The 8,652-nt window shown below is 36.6% G+C and overlaps 2 protein-coding genes across 4 annotated transcripts; both read left to right on the forward strand.

Annotated features, from left to right (window-relative positions):
• The first annotated feature begins 203 nt into the window (after positions 1-203).
• LOC111373734 (putative nuclease HARBI1) lies at positions 204-4,071 on the forward strand. Of its 3 annotated transcripts, none has more exons than XM_022996304.1 (5): positions 204-355; positions 474-551; positions 2,259-2,793; positions 2,878-3,103; positions 3,436-4,071. In XM_022996304.1, the coding sequence occupies exons 3-5, from the start codon at positions 2,353-2,355 to the stop codon at positions 3,954-3,956; spliced, it is 1,188 nt and encodes a 395-aa protein (XP_022852072.1). In that variant the 5' UTR covers positions 204-355; positions 474-551; positions 2,259-2,352; the 3' UTR covers positions 3,957-4,071. The 3 variants fall into 3 exon arrangements, with proteins under 3 accessions (XP_022852072.1, XP_022852071.1, XP_022852070.1); XM_022996303.1 differs by having other exon boundaries at positions 205-355; positions 461-551; XM_022996302.1 differs by having other exon boundaries at positions 205-355; positions 461-551; positions 2,265-2,793.
• A 712-nt stretch (positions 4,072-4,783) lies between these two features.
• On the forward strand, positions 4,784-7,221 carry LOC111373736 (pentatricopeptide repeat-containing protein At3g16610-like). Its single transcript, XM_022996305.1, has one exon. The coding sequence runs from the start codon at positions 4,836-4,838 to the stop codon at positions 7,197-7,199; it is 2,364 nt and encodes a 787-aa protein (XP_022852073.1). The 5' UTR covers positions 4,784-4,835; the 3' UTR covers positions 7,200-7,221.
• Positions 7,222-8,652: the final 1,431 nt, after the last annotated feature.

The raw sequence follows: 8,652 nt of genomic DNA on the forward strand, positions 1-8,652 counted from the left end.
TCCCTTATATCTCCTAGCATAAATTTTGGATGAAATTAATCATCAAAGATAGTATGTGTTAATTCATGAAAGATTAATAATAAGAATATGGTCAAAAAAAAGTTAAGAACATTAAATCTTATTAATTTTTAATGCAAATAAAATGTGATGCATTTATAAGAAATACGATTTTAACATAATTATCCATCACCTCGATCGGAATCAACCCAAATATTTTGGCGCCGGTAACAAACTTAGAATGCGATTCTTGCATAAAAACTCGTATCATGCTTCAAGTTTCTTTATTTGACAACAAAAATTATCTAATCTTCGATTCATTATTACACTGGCAAATCAAAACTTCAAATTAATTTAGGTCAGGTCCCAATTAAATTGTTGTCATGTTTACTTTGAGAAACTCAATGAAACGCGACTTATTTAAAATTCCGACTCTTTCGTTTGCTTTCTCATACGCACACAGCTCTCTTGAACAGCACGCACTCAATTTTTCCAGGCGACGCGAGAAGATAATTTGTTAATTTCGAGGGATTTCCTGTAAAACTGATGTTCTGGTATGACAGTCTTTTTTTTTCTTTTTTGGGTTTATTCTTTTCTTAATATTGGGCATCAATTGTGAATTTAATTTCTTGATTTTGGTCCAAATGAAAGCATATTGTATAGTTCAGAATTTTTTCCCCACCTTTTGTGTCAGAAGTTATTTGTTTCTTGGTTTGTTCCTTTCACTTGTCACTGTAATTTGGGTTTCAAGAATGACGGTAATTGTGAGGTGTTAAATAGTTAAAATGAAAGCAAAACCAAGATGGCATTATTTTCTAGGGAAAAAAAAAATCTTTAAAAGAATGAAAAGTTTTAACTTCAATTGCATTTGTTTGGCAACTAATTGAAATTTCCTCGAGTAAATGAAGAGAAATTTTGTATTTCGATAGCGGTTTTGAAGGAGCTTTTTATTGTGAGGTAAATGAATGGCGTATGATGATTGGTAATCTAACACCAAATTCTCTCATAAGGGCATTGTTTATTTGAGTTGAACTAATAACTTGTGGAGGTAATAATTGGCTTTCTGATTTGGTCATTCACTCTTATTGCTGTGATAACTTGGTAGAATGCATATGATCTATTTGATTAAATGCTTCAGAAGAATGCTGAGTGATTTTTTTTTATTTTTTTATTTTATTTTTATAGAGATCATATAATGATTTTAGGAGTTGAAGGCTGCATTGATGATCTTTCTAGCTTTAGCCTGTTCTCACTGATTTAATATGAATATCAGCTCATTATGAAGTTTTAAGCGCTTCTTAGGCCCCGTTTGATTGCACGAAATTTTCCATGGAACTTGGAATTCGAATTCCAACTTCCACTTTTTGCCTGTTTGATTGACAAAATTTTTCAGGGAATTGATTTTCCATGAATTTCTAGGTACAACACCTTAAAGCGTGATTTTCCACCTTTTTTTTTCCTAGGGGATAGGTGGTTTTTGGTTTTCCCCCTTTTTTTATTTTTATTTTTTTTGCTTTTTTTTTTTTTTAATTGTTGGCAATGGGAACAAATTTTAGGAATAATTGTAAAAGAGGATATCCCTGAAATTGACAATTTCCACGTAAAACAAAGTCAAACGAACATCAAAAAATAATTTTTACTTCAACATTTTCCACGTGAAAAGTTTATACAATCAAACACAATAATTTACAATTTCCATGAAAACAATTTCTAGGTAATTCAATTCCCTGGAATTCATTTTCTTTCCACCTAAATTCCATATTCGCAATCAAACAGACCCTTAGTTTTTTCTCTGTGTACAAGTGAAAACTCGTTCTCGGATAATCTATTTTCAGATTTTAGAAATGTACTAAATGGCAGCGTTATTTCTTGATTTTCGTATAGTCTCAACTCTCGAGAAGATTGCAGCTGTGCAACTTTCAGAATAAGAATAGAAATCAGCACTTAAGTTCTAAAGGATTCCAGGAATCTCTCAGGCCCGACTAGTAATAGAAATCACTCCTTAGATTCGATACCTAATAAATTTTGGATAAATTTCTATGATGTCCTGCAACACTGTCTCCTGTAGAAACAGATTAAGAATTATGTTTTTCTTTGGAGCTTTTTAGGCTTGATAGCTTCTTATCCAAAATTTAGTAATCATGAAAGCACTCATGTCTTTTGACGTGTTGTAAACAAGTATTTAAATGCTGTAAATTTTTTCCTGAGATTGGTCTCAGTTGCACTCTGTGGCTACTGTTGCATCTAACCTTAGTTTCCAGGAACATTGAAAGCCAAGTTGAAGCTATGTCCTACATTGTTATCGGCTTGTGACATTTCTCCATAGCCAAGGGAAGTGTAGCAAGTGGCTTTACCATGGAGAGCTTGGAAGATGAAAAAGATGGTGGCTTTGAAGCTTCCATTCCCAAGGAATTAGGCCATCCTATAGTCTCTAATGGTACCAAATTTGTAGATGAAGTTCTTAAAGGTCCAAATGAACTTTGCTTGGAGAATTTTCGCATGGATAAACTTGTATTCTACAAGCTGTGTGATATGTTACAAACCAGAGGGCTACTACGTCACACAAATAGAATTAAGATTGAGGAGCAGTTAGCAATATTTATGTTCATAGTTGGTCATAATCTACGGACTCGAGCAGTTCAGGAGCTCTTCAGATACTCAGGTGAAACCATTAGTCGTCATTTCAACAATGTTCTGAGTGCAATTATGGCTGTCTCATTAGATTTCTTTGAGCCTCCGAATTCTGAAGTTTCACAAGAAATTCGAGAGGATCCTCGATTTTTCCCTTATTTTCTGGTAATGTTAATTCTGATAAACTTCAATTTTGTTTGGTTTCTTTTCCTGAAATTCATTGGCTTATATTTTACAATTTTCAACAAGAACTGTGTTGGAGCAGTTGATGGCATACATTTCCCAGTGACAGTAGGTGTAGACGAGCAAGGACCTTTCCGAAATATGAATGGTTTTCTTTCGCAAAATGTTTTGGTAGCATGCTCATTCGACATGAAATTCCATTATGTTCTTGCTGGATGGGAAGGCTCTGCCCCAGATATGCGGGTCCTAAATTCAGCTCTAACTAGGCGTAACAAACTCGAAGTACCTGACGGTATGTTCATGATCTACAGCGAAGTCACTTTAGTGCTTAAGGAACATTGAAATTTAATTGATTCCTTTTTCTTAAAGAACATGTTTATCTGATTAATTATATCATCGAAGAGCTCCTACAAAAGAACTCTTTTGATGTTTCTGCTACTATAATTTCTGAATCATATATGGATTAACTTGTGTCCTTTCTCCATTTTTTCAACCAAATTACAGCTGGCAATTTCTTTAATGTGTATATGAATTCTAAAGTGATAATTAATTTCCATGATGGCAATTGATGTATGAACCGGTGAAGTGTTCTGCATATTTATTGGAAATAATATTGCAATACAGGTAAATATTACCTCGTGGATGGCAAATATGCAAATATCCCTGGATTCATTGCTCCATATCCTGGAGTCTCTTACAGTCATCTTGAATTTGGTGGTGGCTTCCACCCACGAGATGATAGAGAGCTCTTCAATCAGCGCCATTCCATTTTGCGCAATGTTACTGATCGTACTTCTGCTGCCTTGAAAGAACGTTTTCCTATTTTAATGTCGGCTCCTCCTTACCCTTTGACAACGCAAGTGAAGCTAGTAGTAGCAGCATGTGCCCTACACAATTACATTCGTGGAGAGAAGCATGATGACTGGATTTTTCAAATGTATGAACAGGAATCCGTGTTACAACTTGAAGATCCAATGCCACCTCTAGAAATCGAACAGCCGTATGTACCTGCTGAAACACAACTTTCGGACGTCTCTTTTGGAACAGAAGAATTAGAAGATGCTTCACAATTGCGAGATTCTATTGCAACTGAGATTTGGAATGATTATATTCGAGATTATGCCATTATCGATACTGTTGTATAGTCTGGGTAATCAGTTAGCTTTTAAACTTATTTTTGCTATTGAAATCTTTTATTGTTGCAGCCCTGTGAAGTTTGACAATTTCAACATATATAGATGGATTTTCCATTCTTTTTTTTGGTGAAGTTGTCTTTTCTTCTTTAAACAAGCACGGATTTAGTGCTTGCTTTTAAATGCTTATAAGCAGGATTTTACATAATGTGTAGATGGTAAGTGGGTAGTAAGTTGTTGTTTCTACAAAAAAAATGAATAAAAAGTGTGACAAGTTTAAGAGAGAGTTGCATAGTGTCGAGCGAGCACCTACTCGTCTCATCTATCCGAATCTTGGCAGGTGGCTGAATGCAATTCTCTTTAAGCTACTCAGTCACTGAAATTGGATTTTAATTTAGCACACAACGAAGCTTTATTGTCCAGTATTTCTTTCATTTTTCTTTTTGTTGCTTCGATTAACTATGGTCCTTGTAGCTTTATTCCCCGTGGCCCATAAGTTTGTATCATTTCTCGTTGTAGATGGGATTTCGTCTCGTTGTTGAATTGTCGTCATTTATTTGTGTTATTTGCTGTTCGTGGCGACCTAATTTAATGGCCATTACTTACCCAAAAAAAAAAGAGAAAAAAATCCCTTAAAAGTTCGGCCCAGCTCACATAATGCAGGTCGAGCCGTGGCCCAGATGGAATCGATATCGACCGCTTGGGCAGCCGTGGCTCGATCCCTTTTGAAACAAATACATACAAAGTAGTCCCTTCAAAGTTAAAATATTGACATACTGAAAAAAATTGAAAATTAAAAATATTTTTCACCTTAAGAACTCACTGGCAACTCATATTAATGCTCCGAGAAGACAGCATTCCACCTTTCTGATAAAAACTCCCAAAGAGGAGATGTGTAATAATTATGTACAGCTTCTTGAAGCGTGTATCGCATCAAAATCACTCAAACATGGCAAAATAATTCATCAGCATCTCCTCAAATTAAGCAATAATGACTTTAGTAGTACTCAATCACTACTACTGGATAAGCTCACTCGCCTCTACATTTCATGCAACAAGCCACAACTTGCAGAACGAGTCTTCAACTCGATACATATCTCAGAAAGAAAATATAAGACCATATTATGGAACCAAATGATTAGGGCATATGCATGGGATGGTCCCTTTGAGAAAGCCATTGATTTGTACTATGAAATGGTGGACTCTGGTGTAATGCCGACAAAATTTACGTACCCTTTTGTACTAAAGGCTTGTTCTGCATTGCAGGATGTGGAAAATGGTGTGAAGATTCATGGACATGTGAAAAGGCTCGATCTTGGCTGTGATGTATATGTGTATACTGCGTTGGTTGATTTTTATATGAAGTGTGGATGTTTGGAGGAAGCAATGGAGGTGTTCGACAGAATGCTTGAGAGAGATGTTGTCGCATGGAACGCAATGATTTCTGGGTTTTCGTTACATGGGTTGTGTTGGGATGCAATTAGATTGGTGTTAGAGATGCAACATATGGGGGTAAATCCCAATTCATCTACTGTTGCGGCAATTCTGCCAGCAATTGGGGAGGCAGGTAGGTGGAGGGAAGGAAAAGCTATACATGGGTTTTGCTTGAGGAGGGGTTTTGATGGTGAGGAAGTAGTTGAAACTGGACTTTTGGATGTGTATGGGAAATGTGGCTGGTTGGTTTATGCAAAGCGGATGTTTGGTGCCTTGAGGTTCAAGAATGAGATCACTTGGACTGCTATGATTGGAGCTTTTGTCACTTGCGATGCCACAACAGAGGGGTTAGATTTGTTTCGAAAAATGAGGGTGGAGGTTGCTGTTAGTCCTTCTCCTGTTATGCTTGCAACTGTTATTCGTGGTTGTGCTAAGCTGAATGACCTGAATATAGGGAGACAGATACATTGTTACACAATTAAACTGGCCTATTATTGCGATTTAATGGTGAGTAACACAATTCTTTCAATGTATGCAAAGTGTGGGCCGAACAATGATGCTATCAGGTTTTTTGAGGAAATGCCATTGAAAGATCCAGTTTCTTACAGTGCTATAATTTCAGGCAGTGTTCATAATGGTAATGCAGAGGAAGCTCTGCAAATTTTTCTCAAAATGCGAAAAGCAGGGATAGAACCGGAATTGGCAACCATGATGGGTTTCTTGCCAGCCTGCTCTCATTTGGCAGCTCTGCAACATGGGGTATGTGGTCATGGCTACTCAATAGTGTGTGGATTCACAGGAGATGTCTCAATTTGTAATGCTCTTATTGACATGTATTCTAAATGTGGCAAGATTGATATGGCTAGGCTTGTCTTTGATAAAATGTGTGAGAGGGATGTAGTCTCCTGGAATGCAATGATGGTTGGTTATGGCATTCATGGACTTGCTAGGGAAGCAATTTCCATGTTCCATAAAATGTTGAATGTAGGCGAAAAACCAGATGACATAACTTTCATTGCTCTCCTATCAGCTTGCAGTCATTCAGGGCTTGTAAATGAAGGAAAGCATTGGTTTCTCTCCATGACTCAAGAATATAATATTGTCCCTAGGATGGATCACCACTTCTGCATGGTGGATCTATTGGGCCGTGCTGGTCTTTTGGACGAAGCTCGGCATTTCATTAGTGGAATGCCATTTGAACCTGATGCTCAAATATGGACTGCATTACTTGCTGCTTGTAGGATCCACAAGAATGTTGAACTAGCAGAAGAAGTGTCAAATAGGATCCAGAGCTTGGAACCTGAAGGTACTGGAAATTTTGTCCTCTTATTTAATTTGTACACGACTGCTCAACGATGGAATGATGCTGCGCATGTCAGAATCAAGCAAAAGAATTTGGGCTTTAAGAAGAGCCCAGGATGTAGTTGGATCGAAGTAAATGGGATTGTTCATGCTTTTGTTGGAGGAGATGGGTCTCATCCCGAGTCAGGTAAAATAAACAAGAAATTAGAGGAATTCTTGGCAGAAATGAAAGAATTGGGGTATAAACCAGAGTCTACTTTTGTGTACCAAGATGTTGAAGAGGAGGAGAAGGAAAAGATTCTACTTCATCACAGTGAGAAACTTGCTGTTGCATTTGGAATAATTAGCTTAAAACCCAACAGGCCTATTATTGTTACCAAGAATTTGAGGGTATGTGGTGACTGCCATGCTGCTCTAAAATACATAACAATCATCACTAAGAGAGAAATAACCGTTAGAGACACAAGTCGATTTCATCATTTTAGGAACGGAATATGCAGCTGTGGAGAGTTCTGGTGAATGCTAAAGAGGCAGAACTTGTACAACACATGATCATTTGTAGTGGAATCTCTGCATCTGGTTCTCCTCAGATCTATAGAATGTAACAGCATTGGACCTGGTAACTTTCAGCAATATTTTATGTCCCAAGCGCGAAAAATTAATATAATCTGTTTCAAAATTTTGCACGCATTATTTGAATCCTTATCCACATGCGTTTCGAGAGGTCCAATTGCTCCAAACCACTTCTTGCCTTTGCTACCATAAAAGCTTCACTTCAACAGTCAATCGTTTTGGTCATACATCAGAGGTAGATTTTGGTACATCATTTCCAAGTTTAGTCGACCTTATACAGTGTTGTAAATTAAAATTTTATTTTTTTAATTGTAATGCTTGAGAAAGCAATAAATCCCATAAGTAGACTTTCATGGTAGATTCATTTATTGCGATATCTTCTGATAGATACATTTACTACGTTGTATTTATGTATTTCCTTATCCTAAAATAGTTGTTGCTAAATCAAAAACTTTCAAGGCCCACTATGCCTAATTATTCCCATCGGCTACCGTCTCATGCAGCGCGAAGTGTGGAAGATTCAACACACTCCATATACCCATTGTTTCTACAAATACCAGATGTTTGGGTGTCAATGAATAACGAAATTCAACCAGAATATGAGAAAAATCTCAATTTTATCAATATTCAAATCCTCCAAAAAAGTGACAAAGCATAAAGTTTTTATGTAGAGATTCTAGGTAAAGAAAAAACCTTGAAATTATCGAAGGACATATACGCCCTTAGTTGAAGTGCAAGAATATTCAAATTAATCAATGAAATATAATTAAAAGAAGAGCCGAAGTTGGGCCATCAATCCCCCTTCATCATTCTCTTCGGTTGGAGAAGATTTGTTTCAAAATTTGCATCCTTCTTTTGGCATCCAAAGCCTCAAAAAAGTAGGACTCCACTAGCTGAGTCGACTATAGCATAAGTTCCACCCCATTTTTCTTGATTCTGAAAATTCTGAGAAACTTGGGCAGCTAATAGAATTTCCTCCAAAGAATCACATCGATTTCGATTTCTATCTTGAATAATACTTGAAAGTGATAACTTGAAATAATTTTGGATGAAGTTAACTGCATTAATGGCTGTGTGTTCTTCTTGAACATCCCAATACTGATCAATATATGTAGAATTAATGGTTGTGTTCTTCTTCCTCTGTTGGCGTCTAAGCATGATGGAGCCATAGGGGCTGGGAGTGTCGACTGATCCCACAACATTTTGATTTTATTAAAAATCTATGTAGTAAGATTGAATTTAAATACATAATACATGTATATTTTTGCCCACTCGATATTTTTCTGCCCCCTTAAGGCGATTTGGCTCCCCCACTATGCCTGAGTCAATTCTTTGTCGGATTTTACCTATTTGAACATTTTTATATTCCTGAGGTTTTTTAATCTCATTGATTGACAAA

This window comes from Olea europaea, unplaced genomic scaffold (genome assembly GCF_002742605.1).
Source record: "Olea europaea var. sylvestris unplaced genomic scaffold, O_europaea_v1 scaffold116, whole genome shotgun sequence".
In the NCBI taxonomy this organism is placed as follows: domain Eukaryota; kingdom Viridiplantae; phylum Streptophyta; class Magnoliopsida; order Lamiales; family Oleaceae; genus Olea; species Olea europaea.

Excerpts from the sequence above, each read along its gene's own strand:
- LOC111373734 (XM_022996304.1), top strand. The coding sequence starts at position 2,353 with ATGGAGAGCTTGGAAGATGAAAAAGATGGTGGCTTTGAAGCTTCCATT. Across the intron at positions 2,794-2,877 it reads GATTTTTCCCTTATTTTCTG|AACTGTGTTGGAGCAGTTGA; the intron begins GTAATGTTAATT and ends ATTTTCAACAAG. Across the intron at positions 3,104-3,435 it reads CAAACTCGAAGTACCTGACG|GTAAATATTACCTCGTGGAT; the intron begins GTATGTTCATGA and ends ATTGCAATACAG.
- LOC111373736 (XM_022996305.1), top strand. The coding sequence starts at position 4,836 with ATGTGTAATAATTATGTACAGCTTCTTGAAGCGTGTATCGCATCAAAA.